At 39.2% G+C, this 18,821-nt stretch overlaps 1 protein-coding gene and 1 long non-coding RNA gene across 7 annotated transcripts in view; one reads left to right on the top strand and one right to left on the bottom strand.

Annotated features, from left to right (window-relative positions):
• cemip (cell migration inducing hyaluronidase 1) overlaps positions 1-18,821 on the bottom strand; it is a 241,455-nt gene that overhangs the window by 80,917 nt on the left and 141,717 nt on the right. For all 6 annotated transcript variants that reach the window (XM_028015467.1, XM_028015468.1, XM_028015470.1 and 3 more), the window contains 2 exons: positions 11,393-11,602; positions 5,902-6,107 (listed from right to left, as the gene is read on the bottom strand). In XM_028015467.1, coding sequence (XP_027871268.1) covers positions 5,902-6,107; positions 11,393-11,602 — 416 coding nt within the window. The remainder of the gene's footprint in view (positions 1-5,901; positions 6,108-11,392; positions 11,603-18,821) is intronic.
• On the top strand, positions 6,698-9,310 carry LOC114143436 (uncharacterized). The gene is made up of 3 exons (XR_003595249.1): positions 6,698-7,108; positions 7,909-8,068; positions 8,605-9,310. It is a non-coding gene; the product is annotated as an uncharacterized LOC114143436 (long non-coding RNA).

Raw genomic sequence — 18,821 nt, 5'->3', positions numbered from 1 at the left:
GTTACATTTAGATAATGTTTCTGTGTGTTCATTAATTCTGATTTCTTCCTAATCCCTCCTTGGAAGAGGGAGGTGACAGATATTCTCAGCAGGACTCCCTGTGAAATGGAAGTGTTAGTTGTTCCAAGCTGAGTTTTACAACCCTGGAGGAAACTCTGCTTTGTTCTTTGTGATACAAAGCCGTTGCTTTGAAGCTATACAACGTGTCCCATTCGACGCCGTGCTTGGAGGCTTTGAAGCTATACAACGTGTCCTATTCGACGCCGTGCTTGGAGCAAGAAGGATTTAGATTGTAGATACCATGTGTTTAGTTTAGTGATTGTCTTGTAGCACTGCAACTAAAATGCTTTGACCCCACCCCCTAGAGTTGCAGCGCCCCGTGTGGCAGGGTTCCTAAAATCAATAAAACAGAAGAGCGGGAGATGTGTTTTTCAGAGCGGTAGGAGATTTGTAACTGAAAGCACATCTCTGTCCGTTCTCCTCGCGAGAAACAAAGAATCTAACTCTCTTGTCTTTCCTGTGTTTGTGTAAAATTGTCTCTAATAGGTATTTAGACCTGACATTTCCCCAGCTGGCAGTCCGACCGCTCCTTTTTCCTTCCTCCACGCTCAGAACTTACCTGTCCGCCCTCCACCACAACCAAGTGGACCAAGACCCGAACCAGCAGTTACTCTCTCCTAGGCTGAACCTACCATCTCACAAAGTAAGACCAGTCCAATTCTGTTCGCAACTCATTTTTCCCATTACCACAAACTCATCTTCTCCCTCTGTTGTTCCTTAGTGAGTCGACGACTCCGTGAGCCTGATCCTGGATTTATTCTCTCTCAACAATCTTATCATTTTGTGCAAATAAAATCATTTAACTGATTACTATTCTCCTGTGCTTGTTCTGCATGTGGGCTAAGAACTTAAAACCCATTATGACAATAAATGACTTGGCAATGGTAATTAAAGAGGTAAATGTGGGAGCGAGAGTAGGTGAGATAAAAGTTTGTATATTACTGTACACAAATGATATTGTGCTTATTACTGAAAGTGAACCAGACCTTCAGAAACTGTTAAATATTACTTATGCCTTGTGTAGCAAAATGAGATTAAGGTTAAATTGGGCTAAAACTGAAGTTATTAATTTCAGAAAATGAAGTCAAGTATTGACAACATTTAAATTTTGTTTTTGGGCCTACTACTTTGTCTATTACAAAGTCATATAAATATTTGAATATTTAATAAATGTTAAATATTCATAATATGGATGAATATTTAACATTTGAAGAAGGAATAAAAGTCCTATTGGACTCAGCTGGTAGAGTGCTAGGTTCAGTTCTAAATAAAGTCAAATACTGTTGTGACCTAGGATCAAGGTGTATAATGAGTTGTATAGACCTTGTGTTTGCCCAGTATTAGATTATGGAGTGGGAGTCTGGGGTTACTGTCAACAAACTTACAGTTAAAAAGTTCAATGTGGAGCCCTGCGTTATTTTTTAGGTGTGCATAGAAATACTCCTAAATTGGCATTATATGGAGATATGGGTTGGTACCCTTGTGAAGTTAGATATATTGCAGATATGGTCAGATTATGGAATAGGTTTATTAATATGCCAGACAATAAATTAAAAAAACATATTTTTCTTTGGGATTTCACAAATAGGTATAGTTGGGCCAGACAAATGGAGATATTTGAGGAGGCAGATTTTCAATACATATATAGGAATAAATTAATATTTAATATTCAACAGCTTCAACAGTTTTATTTCGAAGTTTATAAACATAGGTGGGCAGTCGATATCTTATATAAACCAAAATTATGCATTTATATTTTACTGAAGGATGCCTATAGTCTTGAGCCATATGTAACATGAAACTTGTCAAAAAAACAAAGGTCCATGTGTGCCCAGTTCAGATCTGGCACTTGTTGACTGGACATTTCCGTTCAGTCCCAGAGGATGATCAAAGATGTTTTCTGTGTGATGTAGGTGAAATTGAGAGTGAAGTGCACTTTTTGTTTTATTGTCCCTTATACCTGACATTGAGAAATGATTTATTTACTAAAATACTTGGTGTTTATCCAGATTTCTTTTCTATTTAACCGATGAGGATAAAATGCGTTCATTCTTTGAATGTGCAGCATTAAGTGGTCACATGTAGTAAAATCAAAAGCTATTTCAATCAAAAACATCTTAACAGACCAAGTTCCATGTTAACATAGGACCCTTCTTTGATATCACAGCACAATTCTTGTATCCATTGAACTTGTGAGTTTGTGGATAGTTTCTGCTTGAATTTCTTTGCAGGATGTCAAAAAACCTTCCCAGAGCTGAACTGTATTCCACCCTCAGATCTTCTGCTTGAGGAATCTTCAAAGGTTCTCAATAGGGTTGAGGTCAGAGGAGGATGGTGACCACACCATGAGTTTCTCCCCTTGCATGCCCATAGCAGCCAATGACACAGTGGTATTCCTTGCAGGATGAGACGGTGCATTGTCATGAAGGAAGATGATTTTGCTATGGAAGGTATGGCTCTTCTTTTTGAACCATGACAGAAAGTGCTCAGTCAGAAAGTTCATATACTTTGCTGAGGTCATTTTCACACCTTCAGGGACTCTGAAGGGGCCGACCAGCTCTCTCTCTCTCTCTCCCCATGATTTTGGCCCAAAGCATGACTCCACCACCTCCTTGCTGACGTCACAGTCGTGTTGGGATGTGGTGGCCATCCACCACCAATCCACTACTGTGTCCATCTGGACCATCCAGGGTTGCCCAGCAGTCATCAGTGAACAAGTCTGTTTGAAAATGAATCTTCATGTACGGCTGGGCCAACTGCGACCGTTTCTGCTTGTGAGCTCTGGTTAGGGACCCAGTAGTAGGTTGATGCACTGCAAGGCTCTGGAGGATCCTCCACCTTGAGGTTCCAGAGGCACCAGCAGCTTCAAATAACTGTTTGCTGCTTTGTAAGGGCATTTTAACAGCTGCTCTCTTAATCCGATGAATTTGTCTAACAGAAACCTTCCTCATTATGCCTTTAACTGTACAAACCTATCTTTGTTCTGAATCAGCCACAAATCTCTTCACAGTACAATAACACTTCAGTTTTCGTTAAATATCTAATGTTTTCATACCTTGTCATACGGCACTACACTATCTGATGATTTCCATCAGCAGAGATCCTTTCTCTTTCCCATATTTCTTGAAACCTGTGGCCTGCTTAATAATGAGGAACATCCTTCTTAAGTAGATTTCCTTTAATTGAGCTCAGCAGACAAACTAATCAATCCAGCTCTCTGAAATTAATTATAGTGATTCAAAGAGCTCTGACACACAATACCATCTATAAATTTAATAGCACAACACAAATTTTAATCTTTATGACACTTGAATGCAATTTGCATAATAATTTGGAACATGGTTTTATTGTGTCTTGTAAGCCCATGTGGGCTGGGCACCTGTAAGGGTATTATATTTAGATATGGGTTGGGAGTAGTAGTCTATAGGAAAATAAAGACTACTTAAACCAGGGGTCTCAAACTCCAGTCCTCAAGGGCCACAGTCCTGTAACTTTTAGATGTGCCTCTGCTGCACCACACCTGGATAGAATAATTAGATCATTAGCAAGACTAGGAGAACTGATCTACACAAGAAAGAGGTAATTAAGCCATTTCATTCCAGTGTTTTGTACCTGTGGCACATCTAAAAACTGTAGTACAGCGGCCCTCGAGGTCTAGAGTTTGAGACCCCTTACTTAAACAGTTTTCTAAAGTGGATTTTCAATCGTAGCAGGAAATAATAACAAAAGAAAGAAGCTGAAGGTTTGCGTCAAACTACAAGACAGAAGGGTACTGCTCTTTTCAAATAGAAAGAAAAGACCAGTCCTGCTAGAAAATGCCTTTTCTGGTTTCCTTACCTTCTTTTCTCAGCTTGTGGCACTGTGTGGACTCAGATGGGATTTTGTGACTTAAATAATTTGCTAAAAAGTCTCAAACATGAGCAGTCAACCACTCATATTCAAAGCCAGATCGCAGTTCTAAAAACATTTGGGATGTCGAGGATAGATTTGGCTTTGGATGAGTGGATATCTTTGTGCGGAATGAGCGGCACATGGACTTCATTTGATCCTTGAGTACCTATGAACTTTTTCCATTTCATTTACCTTTTTCATTTAGTTTTGAAGAAGGTGAATTTAGTTTTGTAATGAAATTTGCACTTTGTGGGTTACAGTTTGTATGTGTAAAGACTGAAGAAAAGAAACATAACCTGCAACTGCTATGTTAGATTAGCATTATAATTTCAAAATAAACATTAGGCCTAAAACCATAATACTGCAACAGACTGAATGTTCTGTTCTTTGTATGGGAAATATTTGAGTGTTTTTTGGTGTTGAATCCTGAAACATAAAGTGGCATTGTGATCAGTTGCTATGAAAACGAGTCTGCATGTAGTTTGGCCGACACAGTGGGTGAGAAAGAAGTGGTTTTTATTTGTACTTCAATGGTTTCTCCCTTTGCTGTGGAGCACAGAAAGAAATTAATAATATCTACATTTCCAAGTTTTATTAAGTTAATGGAATTATTCTACAACTTTGGTGCAGCTATAGATGGCATGTAAAGGAATAGTTTTTTTGCCCTCTTGCATGCGCAACATTTCCGTATGTAAACAACAACATGAACGGCATCTATATTTGTAAATCTCATTATGATTAAGTCAGTGGCTCACCAGCTATAAACCTCACCACGTCACTGCTTCTGATTCCTCTGGACTGCCATATTGACTGCCATATTCGCTGATGCTTCACAGTAAAGTTTTCTCACCTTCATGGGATGTAACAAAAATTTCTGTTTAATGCTTTATCACTTTTGTTGTCCTTCTTGAATCCAACAATATCCATCGGTCCAGGTTCTTTTACGTGCAGTCACTGAAATGGAGAACTGCTTTCGTACTATAAAGTAAGATAGCAACAGAGCCAGATACAGGAGGAGTGACCTCATGTTTGAACTATCTATAAGTGCAGCAGCCTCCATCATTTGTAAATAAAAGGGGCTTGTAACTATTAGGACTCATCCATGTGCTGGCCAGCTTTCTTTTTTTTTTTAACTGAATTTGCAAAAACCTAAAAAAGAAAAAAAAGTCATTCTCAGGTATTTACCAGGATATACCAGGTTGTTTAGGGTTTTGGATTATTTATTGTTCTGTTTCTTTGTCTCTTATTCTTTGATCATAGCAGCCTTGTTTCTGTTCAGTCTGCTCTTAGTTTTTTTTAGGTTATGTTTTTTATTTACTTTTTGTGCTTAGATCTGTCAGTATTTCAAAGTAATCTGCTCCTGATCAGTACTAATAAATGACCAACAAACTGAGTTAATTTCTTTACTTTCTATGCCTTCTAGTAGATTCTTTTCAAAATTTACTGTCATGGATAATTTATGATTGTAGTTTTAGTTTGGACAATTCTTTGGGGAGGAGGATGCATGGATGATCTGCTTAGTTACTGGCAATGGGAGAAATGTAATTACTGAGAAAAATGTGGATTTTTTTAGGTAAGGTAATCATTTTTGCATAGTACATTTTCAGCAACAAGGCAGTTCAAAGTGCTTTATATGAATTCAGGGTTTCTCTGGATTCTTGTTCTGATAAAACTAAATGTTGGTTCTCCATAATACCTGTTACCTGTTTTTCTTGTTGTCAAGGTCTGCTTTCACATTCTGGAAAAACAACTCAACCCCTCCAACTGTGACATTACAATTCATATGCAGGAAGCTTCTCTTCTATTATACTGTAGATGTTTCCCATTATTTCATTGTTTTTAATGTTTTCTGAATGTGGGTTAAATAGTGCAATAAAAAGAGTAATGCAATTAGGGGTTTTCAAAAGGTTTGACAAGATAATAGTCATACAAGTTTTTCAATGGTACTACCTGCAGTCTTGCCGTGGATTTGCCACGTATCCTGGGTATGCTCCATTGGTGATAGCACGACACATTTTGCTGTTTCTGTCTGATGGCAAGAGAGTTCCTGCTCTTACCATCAGACCTAGACAATGGTGAAATGTGTTTCTCTCCTCTGGACCATCTTCTGTAAAAAAACAGTGGCCTAATGTTTCATAGCCCACCACATCTTTTACCTGGAAGTCAAAAGAAAGACTGAATGAAACAGTTCTTGGATCTTTACACCAAACAACGTGTTCTCAAAATCAGGCTAATTACTTTTTTCTCATACATATGAAGGAAAGCAGAGGAACTACTGTATATAAATAATTCTTAAAAAGCTTTTTTGGATTTATATTCCCTTTGGGATTATGAAAGTATTTTGGTAACACTTTATTTGATGGGTCTCTTTGGTAAATTTACATCTTTATACAACTTGAGCTTTCTGATGAACTCATCTAGTTCACCTTCTTTCATTTCCTTGGAAAAACCTGTTTTGTCACGTGATTGCGACGAGTCGACTGGCTCAGAAAAAAGTCATTACAGAGAAAAGAATCGACTAGTAGACTGATTGGTGCAACCCCTAGTGTGAATAAGACTGTCATGACATTGTCATAAACATGACATAACACCTGTCATGAACATGAAAAAGTCTTCATCAATATTTATGACTGTTGTCATAAAGTGTCATTCGGTAAATCTTGACACTTTTAATACAACGTTGACATTATTCAAAATGTATTTTTTATAACAACTTGTCATTAACCTAGACAAAATTGTCTTTGTTATGACAACTTGACAGTAACCAAGAAATCATGATCTGACATAAATTTGATATAAAAGTATTACCGATTAAATTTAAAAATTATGAAGCTTTATGTGGTAATATTATATTGCTCTGCCATTTTGTTTAGTCTTAAATTTCTTAATTTAATTGATCCTAAAGTTTTACAGCAAGATGTCTACAAAGCACTTATGAACTTTGCATTTGAAACATTCTTTAAGGCTTTTTTAAGTAGTGCAATAAACCATCTCCACCAGTGAGAGGCAGCAGTGCACGAACAGGAGTGCAGTGTGTTGGTGAAGAAGAAATCTTCCATCTTGTGGGGCCAACCTAACACAAGTTATAACATTATAACAGCCAGACCTCCTGTTTACAAAGAAGCTGAAGTTTGTCACCTAATATACAGTATATGAGGTATGTGTCTTATTAACTTCACATTTTCTTTGAGAAAATAACATTGACTATGTTCTCTTTCTTTATAATGTTAACTATGGACAATTCAATCCAATCCTACCTTTCTGTAAGCTAATGTCAGCTAAAGTTATTAAACTCCATAACTGTAAGGTTAACGCTTAATCTTAAACATATTTTAGAGGCAGGCAAATAGATTTTTTCTCTCCAAATTTAATCTAGCAAATTAAAAGCTAATATGTTAGTCAAAGTTATAATTTATGTGCATTATTTAGCAAGTTGGCTGATGTAACATGGTGCTTGTGTTCTTTGCTTTGCCGACTTTGTCCACATGAAGAACAATTTTAGCCTAAGGAGACATGGTGGGGGGCAAATGTGGCTAATGAAGACATGCTATGGTGTGGAAAGTCCCCAAACTTTCTCCTGTGAGGGCCACATAACTTGTCCCTTCTCTGATGGGGGGCCGGGGTCAGTTTGTAACAGAAAAAGTGTGACGATTGTAAGAGTGCTAAACATAAAAATGTATTGTTTTTCAGAAAGCACAATCAAATAACCTTTTCTGGATCCTTCAGAGAACAAAAGTCAGAAAATAACACTATTTATGAAATAAATAATAACCAAATAACACTGGGTTCTCCACATAAAAAAAAGGGTTAGGGTCAATTATATGCATGTATAAAATAGTTACTAACTAGTAGTTAATAATAAATAAAGTTCATTACTAAGGAACATTTATTTTATTGCAAAAGTCCAAGTTATCAAATAAAAATGCACATATATGAAAATACTCTGGTATTGTTCAGGGGGCCGGACCAAATGTGGAGGCGGGCCGCATCTGGCCCGCGGGCCGTAGTTTGGGGACCACTGGTGTGGAGGATGATAATGAGGACCAGGCACCAGAGAAAGGAGTCATTGTTTGACCAAAGAGAAAGAAGCAGATGAAATATTCCCCAAGAAAATTAGGTAAGTCATTTTTGTGTTACTACTTTCTCCAGGTGGGTGGGAGGGGACAGGTGGGGAAAGGGAAGGGGAAACAGAAATCAACATCCACCAACTGAGTTAATAAGTTACGTTTTAGACAACTAATTGTTGTCAAATGTAAAACTGGTGTTTAATCTATTTATTTATTAATAAACATCTTGCAAACATCCATAAGCCAGAGTATCTGGTTGGAAACAATTCTGAATTAAGTGAAAAGATCCACTCATGTACCTAAAATTATACATTAAATGATGCATTCTGAATAACAACAGTGGCAGTCTGTATGAACTTCTGCCAAACAAATATTTGATCAGAATAATTTTGTTCAGCTCTAGTCATTATGCTACTTGTATTAAGAAATAATTGTATTGCACTTTATAACAACCATTCATGTTAACTCAACATTTGTCTGCCAGTCTACCATTCTGACAGCAAGGGACATTTTTGGAATGGTATTTAAATAAATGCTGAATTAAAATTACATTGTTTTTTGTTTATTTGTTTTTGTTCTTTTTTAGGTGACCACAATGAATTGAATCATCACCCACTATGAGATTGTCCAGAAGAGATTCACCAAGTTAGAATTCATGAAAAGGCTTTCACCATGATTAACATTGACCACGATTACTGCAAGAACAGCTATAATTTCTGAGCATTCTGGACACCTTCAAAGAACTGCTTCCAGGAAATGAAGACAACAAGAAGATCTCCCTGTTTTCAGAGCATTACAGGAAGGCTATAACGAAGTAGATGGTTGACTGTTGAAAGAACCTATTTTCTTAAGTTAAAGAATAAGTAATTCTGTTTTAGTTTTTCAATCAGTGTTTCAGAGTTACAATATACTGACCAGAAGTTAAACCTTCTGTTTGAAGAACAAGTTTTATTCCAATGCACAAAGGGTTTGTTCTACAAGTATGATGGTAGTTATAAGTAGTTCAGTGTGTCACACTTCACCTGAGGTAAGACTTAATATCAATGACTTTGTTAGCATATCATTTGACACTAATAACACTGAATGACATCTTTATAGTTGTTGCTACTAGTTTCACTTTACTTGAGGTAAGAGATAATATTAATGACTGTTAATATAGTATTTGACACTGTAATAACACTTAATGACATCTTCATAACTGTTGCTACTTGTTCTACTTGATGTAAAAGGGATTATTAATGACTTTGTTATTAAATCAATTTACAGTGTAATAAAACTTAATGAAATCTTTATTATTGGTCCTACTTGTTTCATTTTTTTCAGGTAGGGGAAATGTCAATTACTGTTTTGTTACTGTTTTGTTTGACAGTGTAATAACACTTAATGACATTATGATTACTATTATGACATATTTATGACATATGATGATTCTTGGTTAATGTCAAGTTGTTATAATGAAGACAATTTTGAATAATGTCAACTTTGCATTAAAAGTGTCAAGATTTACCGAATGACACTTTATGACAACAGTCATAAATGTTCATGAAGACTTTCTCATGTTCATGACAGGTGTTATGTCATGTTTAAGACAGTGTTATGATAGTCTTATTCACATTAGGGGTTGCACCAATCAGTCTACTAGTCGATTCTTTTCTCTGTAACGACTTTTTTTCTGGGCCAGTCGACTGTCCCAGAAAAATCACGTGACAAAACAGATTTTTCCAAGGAAATGAAAGAAGGTGAACTAGATGAGTTCATCAGAAAGCTCAAATGGTATAAAACTGTAAATAATTTACCAAAGAGAAACTGAAATGTTCAGCATAGGCTACTGCAATAGGGGCGTTGCGTGTCGCAGCGGTTAGCACGGCGCCCCGCATATAGAGACTTTAGACTGGGGTAGTCTAGAGTCTGACTCTCATCCTCTGTTCGCATCGCATCCGCTGGGCCCAGGCCTCTCTCCCCCGCTCCGCTCTCTCTGCCCCCTTACAGTTAGATTGCTGTCAAATAAAATAGTGCCGAAAAAATCCTTAAAAAAAAAAGACTATGATGTCGGGCTTTCTTTATCCATCCAACTGATCAGCGTCACTCTGCATCTTGAAGCTCCTATCCTGGCAGCTTTACGCCCTTATAAAAATATTATTTGACAACATCTGAAAACTATGTCCCAAGCTACATCCTGAGGATCTACATCCTGATCTCTGCCGCCGTCTGCATGTCGGTTCATCCCGCAGAGAGTCGCTGCTGGGTCAGCGGAGCGTCCTGCTGCGCATCGGGCAGAGGAGCAGCAGGAGGCTTAATTGAATTTAACTGTAAGAGGCTTTACTTTATGCAACAAACTTTTCTCTGCTGCTCACGAAGAATTATATGTTTATTGCTCTTTTAATTATGCAGGAAAAGTGTGTGTGTGTGTGGGGGAGTGGGGGGGTGGGGGGGGGCTCAATATTTGCTGTGAATATAGCTGATAAAGCCTCCATGTAGTTGTGAAGCATTTTGTGCTTACGTCACTAGACATCATCGTGACTAGTCCACGTCGACTCATCTATTATCATGATGCAGTCGACCTTAAAAAATATGAAGTCGTTCAACCCCTAATTCACACCCCATCAAATAAAGTGTTACCAGTATTTTTTGAGTTGAATTCTCACAACTATACTCTAGCAGTGAAAATTGTGTTTCTTGACAAGAAAATAATTTTAACACAATTCACACCTCTACACAAAAGTAGAGGGGATTTATGTTAAATGATAGCTCTGAGGTAAAGCAGAGAGACTTTACGGAGCAGTTGACCGGACACCGAATGTCCCGGCTACACCGACTGGTATGTATAGTCATTGGCAGTAATTTTGATCATAATGCGAGAGGAAATAGTGTTTTGCAGATAAATAAATTTTCTGTTGTGTATTTAAGTTTGAAAATTACTTTATTATTTTATAAATGATCTTTACTGACACATGCTAACGTGAAACAACATAGTGCAGTTGAGTCACGTGAAGCAGTGGTTATATTTGCAGAATGCTCTTTCTGATTCTGATTAAATTTCTCACAAGAATGAGCTGGCAATGGAAGGAAAAAAAGGTTGTGAAGAAAATTATTGTAATTATAGAATAACATAACTACCCAACACTTATTACTTTGTCTCTTATTGTGCCATTAAGTAGAGGTACTTAATGGCATACAGAGATTTGTGGGGCATCTTTGAGCTAAGATTGGACTACTCCTGAAATTAGAGTGATGTTGCGTCAGCATCAGAAGATGCTACACCAACTGATTAGGTCCAGTATATTCACATACTTGAGATAAATAAATTTCATTTGTTCTTGTTCATCTATATTTGTTTTGTAGTGAAAATGCAGGGAAAAGACTTTTAAACTAACCAGAAGTCCATTGGAGCCATGGATTGTAACACAGCGTGAGAAAGAGTGATGAATGGATAGATCACTGACAAATGTTGGGGGACTGTAGCCTCCTTTCTCATCAACATCTCCATTCATGTGAAAATGGACTGGATAGTGGCCCATTGTCTGCTGACCCATGTACTGAAGCTCCAAACCGGATATATGAACAGCTCTGAAACCCCGTTGCACCTGATAAATAAAGCAGATAAACATTATAGACAGTAAACAATTTTGACTTTTCCACATCTTTGCTTGAATTCTGACTTTCAGGCAAAATCCTAAAACCAAGTAATGAAGTGGTCTATGATTCACGACAAGCCCAAATTGAACTGCTATTTGCTGATCCCAGTCTTTCCAAATTGCATGTTAGTAGTTGAATTGCTGAAAGCTGGTTTGCTACCACCAGCTGCTGACTTGATTAAACGTTTGGACTCTGGTGGAGTCACCTACAAATCCTGAATTAAGCCTTAAAGACAGTACAGGATGGACAGGGTTTGTTGCTCATTTTTTAAACATTCTGTAGAACCCTGGAGAGCGGCCATCAGCCTATATGCATCTATTGCAACTTACCCTTTTCACAGTAGTAAAAAGAGGAGGAATATTAACACAAGCCAAAGACACATTTAATCAAACAATTCTGTCATGGATGCTGGGACAATTCTGTTATTGCTAAGTAAAAAACAAATTATCCATCCTCTTTTTCTGAGCTCTTGTCACTGTGGACAGAAGAGGACAGAGCATTTGGCAAAGACTCCCTAATAAAAAAGCACATTAATCCATCTAAACAAAAAGTGAGACTCCAGTCTCAGGGTACCTGTTCTTGTGGTCATGACAACACCATGAACAAAGAGTTGAAAGAAACAGATTCAACAACTGCATTGGCAGAAAGACTCCAGCCAATGTGAAACTTGAGTCACGATAGATCAAGTCAAACACCAGTTTTGCCTCATTTCAATCAGCAACAAGACCAAAGCCTGGGTACTGCTTCAGCTGTGGTGAAGATGGTCACATTTATTCCCACTGTAGTAAGAGATCAAACTTGAATCTTGTGGAACAAAAAAAGGCCTCGTCAGAAACAAGAAGCCTGGAATGCCAAAAATTCCAATCAGCAGTCAAACTAGATGCAGTTCCCGTTGAGGGACACTGCCACCACCAGATGCTTGGTAACCCTGTGGAGAGATTCAACTGCACATTGCCCAATATCCTTGGAACCTTAATTGAAAGAGAACAAAGATTTTATCAAACCACTTGTTCATGCATAAAACTGCACCAAGAATGATGTCATCAGATTTTTTCCATATGAGCTGATGTTTGGTCGTTAACCCCATTAGATGAGGGCACTTCCACCCTTCACCTGCACCTTCCTTGTCAAGCCTCGCGCTTTGGCTGGGAAATTACCCCCCCATACCCTTCACCCCATGCCGCTCCCCACGACAGCCCCCCACCTCACTCTCACTGTGGTCTACCTCCCCGCTCCTATGGTAGCAAATCCCTTATGTTAGTACAACACCCCCTTTCCCACACCACACTGATAGTAGCACCAGACGGTGACATACATTTCCTATATTCTCAAACTTGACAGATGTGCACCTGGAATATGTCAAGAAGCTGAAAACTTACTTGCAAGACAGTTACCGGTTGGCTGTGGAGAATTCTGAAAAGGTAATGACCCGCAACATAACCTCCTTTGATTAGCATGTCACCATTTCTGAACTTGCCATTGATGACATACTCCTGGGTAGGAATGTTTGGCTGAGGGGAAAGCACAAATTGACTGTCACATGCGAACCTGATGTATACATTGCAGTGAAGAGGGCCATCAATCTTCTTGTCACACCCAAGAGCCATGCCAAACCTCTCAGAGCACTCCACCACAATCTTGTTGCCCTGTGGTTACCTACCTGAAAAGAGTCCTTCAAAAACTTACCTATGAAGAGAGAAAATAGCCTATCTGTAAACTTACTTGATCCCGATGATAAAGATCCATCAGAGAACGAGTTCATCTCACTTTTGTATAATCCCTCCTCTAATGAGCCTGTGAAATTTATCACAGTTATTAATATTCCTTCTGTCTAGCAACTTGTTCCACCTACCAATCTACAGGAGATGCAGATCTCTGACCAGCCCCCATTATCTGTTGCAGAAGAGGATTTTGAGGCTGTGGAACAGGAACTTCCAATTGTGGGAGAGGAACCAAGAGGACCTCCAGGTGTGGGTAGAGAGGAGATGCATTCCAGTTCAGATCCTGTTGATACTGTTGGAGACTCCAAAATGCTCAAGGAGGTCTTTCTGCTTGCCACCCCAGAGCCTTTCAGCAACAATATCAAACCAGAACTGCACTCACCTGTAGAATCTGAACAACTGAGCCCTGAATCGGAACCACCTTTGCAGAAATTAACCCATTCGAGAAGATCACCTACTCAGTCATTTGCTGTTAAAGTATTCAGTCATTATGTCATCGGCTAATCATTGTTTTTTCATATGCTCTTGAAGAGACTGATGATGAAAGCCTGACTGCTCCTTGTACCATCCATTCAACTATCAGTAGTCAACCTGTTCCATGTATGGGGTCGTATATGGAGTCGGGGGAACATGTAACCCATGTAACTGCCTCGACCAAACCCTTAAAGTTCTGGAATCATCATGAGTTTTCCCATTTTTGAATGCTGCTGCTTACTGAGTCTGAAGTCGCGTCTGTTGTTCACTAAAACAACTCAAAACCAACACATTTGCATTGACTCAGCATGCTCACCAGGTAGCTGTTGTAGTTAGCCTTTGCAACTCCTGAAACTTCTAACACTGTATCACCCCCTCGGACAATTAATTACTCGATGTTCAGATTTATTTTTGTATCTGATGTCTTGACATGGCGAGCTACCCACACACCACTGGGTGATAGGAAATCGAACCATGCTTTGCACTCAGGAACACAAAAGAAAACATTCTTGTTCCTAACTTCGGACTTTTGTGGGTTCTACCAACTAAATAAAGACTTAAGTCAGACTTGTCAAAGCAGCATTACATTTTAGTAAATGCAGCTTTGGCTTTTGCCTCTTTTCCATAAAATCCCATCATCTGCAAACAATGGCATTCCAACATTCTGATCATTATCATAAAATACATCATTTATTATGATTTAAAAGTACACTCAACTGACAATACTTCCTTGCAGAATACCATTTTCAACTATATACTCTGACTTAAACTCAGCCCCTACTCTAGCACATCTTCTGTTAAACCTTTCAAAGATTTGAAAATCTTTCTATTTAATCCAAGTTTATTTAGCTTAATGAAAAGTCCTTGATTCCACATGAAATTACTATTATGTGGAATCAATGGTAATTTGATTCCACATAATAGAATGTGGAATCTATTACTCTCCAAATTATTCACCTGAGGTATTAGCCAAAACAGCAAAAATTCACAGACGTGTTATCTTATGTAACTTTAGTAGGGGGAGACTTTAACTGCATGTTCAATTGATAGGCATCCTTCACATATCTCCTCTGTAACAAGCCAGACCAATGCCCTTTCTGCAATTTGTGACAAGATGAGCTTTACTGGTGGCAATCCCTCCTCCCTACTGAGGAACAGTTTACATTTCACTCACTTCCTCACAAATGCCACACTCACATAGATTATTTTTATGGCAAAGTTTCAAATACAACTGGTCCTGTAAAATTGGATATTTTATTATCAGTGACCATGCTATAGTATGTGTAGAGTTGACCACTACTAAACATTTTTGCAGGAAGTAGATGTAGAAGATTTGACTCCTGCCTTCTAAGGGATGAGAGGTTTGAGTATTACATGACCAGAGAGTTTAAAATCTTTTTTGATATAAACCTTAAGTCCATGGAAAACCACTGTCTTATTTGGGAGACTTCTAAAGTGTATGTAAGAGGCTTAGTAATTAGCTATTCTTCCTCTAAGAAACAAAAGCGATTGGAATAGCAGTCAAAACTTGAGAAAGAATTAGAGGTTGTGAAGAAAATGCTAACCTCATCGTCTGGTCCATTATTGTTAGAAAAGAAGCATGCTGTGCAACCTGCACTAGATGCTGTGATAAACCAATAAGCTTTGGCTATTCTCTTTCCTAAACAGTGGCTTTATGAATTTGGTGATGAACCCAGTAAATACTTATCTTTTTAAATTAAAGTTAAGTCACATCCTCAAATATTCACATCAGTAATTGACACTTCTGGTACTCTGTATTGTGATAATAAAAATATCAATAATATTTTCAGGGAGTTCTATTTGCAACTTTACCAATCAGATCTGCCTCCAAGATCCTCTGAGGAAATGGAAGCTTTTTAATTTGAACTAATACTCCCTACAATATCAGAGGCTCAAAAAACTGAATTAGATGTACCCATCACTAGAGACGAAGCCCTTGTTGCACTTAAAACATTAGAACAGTGAAAGCACCTGGACCAGATGACTTAACTGGTGGATTTTATAAAGAGTTCCATCACATACTGCTGGACCCATTCTTGGCGATGTTGGAGCATTCTTTTACATCCAGCTCTCTACCTCAGTCTCTGAGGGAGGCAGATATCACAGTCAAGGTAAGGTAAAGGTAAGAATCCATACCACTGCTCTATTTACAATGTATGTATATCTACGTATTTGTGCTGCACCCTGTCTCAACTGTATAGATCTATGTTGTGCTAAGCCTAGTTTTTGTTTTGTCTGGTTTGTTTTACCTCTCCTAGGGCTGCCACCTTATCGTGGAGGAGGGATTTGAGTACTCCAATGATCCTAGGAGCTATGCTGTCTGGGGCGTTATGCCCCTGGTAGGGTCACCCAAGGCAGACAGGTCCTAGGTGAAGGACCAGACAAAGAGCAGCCTGAAGACCCCTTTGATGGATGAAAATTTTGGATTTGGTCTTCCCTCACCCGGAGGCGGGTCACTGGGGGGGTCATGATGGCGAGCGCCTGGTGGCCGGGCTTTTATCCATGGAGCCTCACCGGGCTCAGCCCAAAGAGGAATCATGGGTCCTCCCTCCCATGGGCCCACCACCTGTGAGAGGGGCCAAAGGGGTTGGGTGCATTGTGAGATGGGTGGCGGCCGAGGGAGGGGGCCCTGGCGGTCCGATCCTTGGTTGCAAAAGCTGGCAACCAGAGAGGAATGTCACCTCTCTGGTGGGGAAGAAGCCAGAGCTAGTGTGTGAGGTTGAGAGGTTTATGAATTAATTTAAATTCATAAACCTCTAATTTTAACCTTTAAATTAATCGAAATATTTTTTTTTATGTTGTAGCTCCGTTCTCTTTTTCAGCATAGCAACAGACATATTTTATTGCTTTACAAAGCAATAAAATATTGCTTTTTGTTTATTTGTCTTTAAGGCTTTTTTTGGCAGTAGTGTCTTTATTTTGGCAGTAATCTGAAGGGAAGGTAAGGAGAGGGTGGAGTGAGAAAGAACCAAGAATGGGATTGAGACTCAGGACAGCTGGGTGCCCCAGATATCCACTGCGCCAAACGATGCCTCACATTCTGTGCATGTAGTGCCTTTCTCCCCAATTTCCCCTATTATCTGATGACTCCTCGCATTTTACTAGTGTCATGCAAACGTTTTCACAGTCTTAACTGTTTTCCACGTTTTGCCATGCTACAATATAATCTTTAATATGTTTTTTTAACTCTGAAATTGATCTTGTGTTTTCTCCATTGATTTTGGAGTTAGGAATATTATTTGCCTGTGTCTTTGATTTCCTAAATTTGTGTAAAGCACTGAATTTTCATAATGCTCAATGTTGGCAAAAACCTGGGTTTGGATAGTTACCTAGGTTAGTGCCACCTGGGTGTGGGTTGGCGTAAAGGCCGAGCCGGGCATAGATTGACCTTCAGGCCATCGCCAACATGAAGGCCCTCCATGCAACAAGTAGAGGTTGGTCGCATGGACCTCCATGTTTGATTGGAGGTCGGTCTTTCCTTGAACCTCCCTGCTTGATTGGAGGTCCGTCTTTCTTCAAACCTCCCTGGTTGATTGGAGGCCCGCCTTTCCTCGGACCTCCCTGGTTGATTGAAGGTCTGTCTTTCCTCGGACCTCCCTGGTTGATTGGAGGTCAGTTTTTCCTCGAACCTCCCTGCTTGATTGAAAGTACGTCTTTCTTCAGACCTCCCTGGTTGATTGAAGGTCTGTCTTTCCTCGGACCTCCCTGATTGATAGGAGGTCTGCCTTTCCTCGAACCACTCTGGTTGATTGGAAGTCCATCTTTCCTCGAACCTCCCTGGTTGATTGGAGGTCGGTTTTTCCTCGAACCTCCCTGCTTGATTGGAGGTCCGTCTTTCCTCGCACCTCCCTGGTTGATTGAAGGTACGTCTTTCTTCAGACCTCCCTGGTTGATTGAAGGTACATCTTTCTTCAGACCTCCCTGGTTGATTGGAGGTCTGTCTTTCCTTGGTCTCCTCTGTTTGCAGGGAACCTTCTGTTTGCAGGAGGACCTCTGGTTGGGTGGAGACTCTCAGATGGTTGTTTTCTAGAGAAAGTTTCAACTTCATCTTCAGGTCTGCAACCTGACCCTGCAAAGATTTCACTGTTTCCTCCTGTTCTTTGAATTTGGAAGCTTGCTCAGTGTGACTTTTGAGTTGCTCCTCATATTTAAGTCTCACTCTGTATTCTTCAACCATTACTTCTATCAGACCTTTATTGCGGGAGGCATATTTTTCAGCCTCCCTCTTGAAGTAATCCAGCTGTTGAAGAATGCTCTTGTCGGCTGTAACTTTGGAAGAGCAAGAAACCTTTGATCCATCTTCACGTTTGACTTGCAGGTGATGTTCTTTTTCCAACATTTTTTGTAGTTTTTGAATCTCCTCTTGCTGTGATTTCACTTCAGCCTGGCATGCAATTCTTCGGTCTCTTTCCTCTTGGAGTTCAAAAATCTTATTCTTTAGTTCTTTTGTAAGATCGTCTACCTGCTTTGTGAGATCAATGACATGTTGGCTAGTCTCTTCCATGTCTTCCACTAAGGGGGTGATCTCAAAGCCAGCAGAGGGAGTTGTTTTCTGCTCGACTTTAAATGATCTTGGACTCTTATAGTTGCCGGAAGGACTTGGTTCCCTCTGGATCTCTGCTGATTCATCTTCTGGCTCACTGTCATCTTCAAAAACAATGGTAGCATCATAGTCAACTTGGATGTTGAGCTCCATCATGTCGACCCATGAAAGCTCAGCTGGAAAAGCTTCATGTTCACAAGTAATCTGTTGTTGCTTCATGTCTATATTCTGGTAAATTCTTGCTTCTCTGAAAGGCTCGTAATATCTGGAATCGATATCCCACTCGTTTAGATTAATTTCGAATGTGCTCTGAAGAGTGATCTGTCGCGATAGAATTGTGGAACAGGTCTGAGAAAATGCTGTCTGTGAGCTACATTCAAGAGAGAGATTCCTTTGTGGTATCATAGA

The sequence above is a fragment of the Xiphophorus couchianus genome, chromosome 4 (assembly GCF_001444195.1).
Source record: "Xiphophorus couchianus chromosome 4, X_couchianus-1.0, whole genome shotgun sequence".
Lineage (NCBI taxonomy): Eukaryota > Metazoa > Chordata > Actinopteri > Cyprinodontiformes > Poeciliidae > Xiphophorus > Xiphophorus couchianus.
The sequence above is the reverse complement of the archived record's forward strand: the minus strand, read 5'-3'. Positions and strand labels throughout refer to the sequence as shown.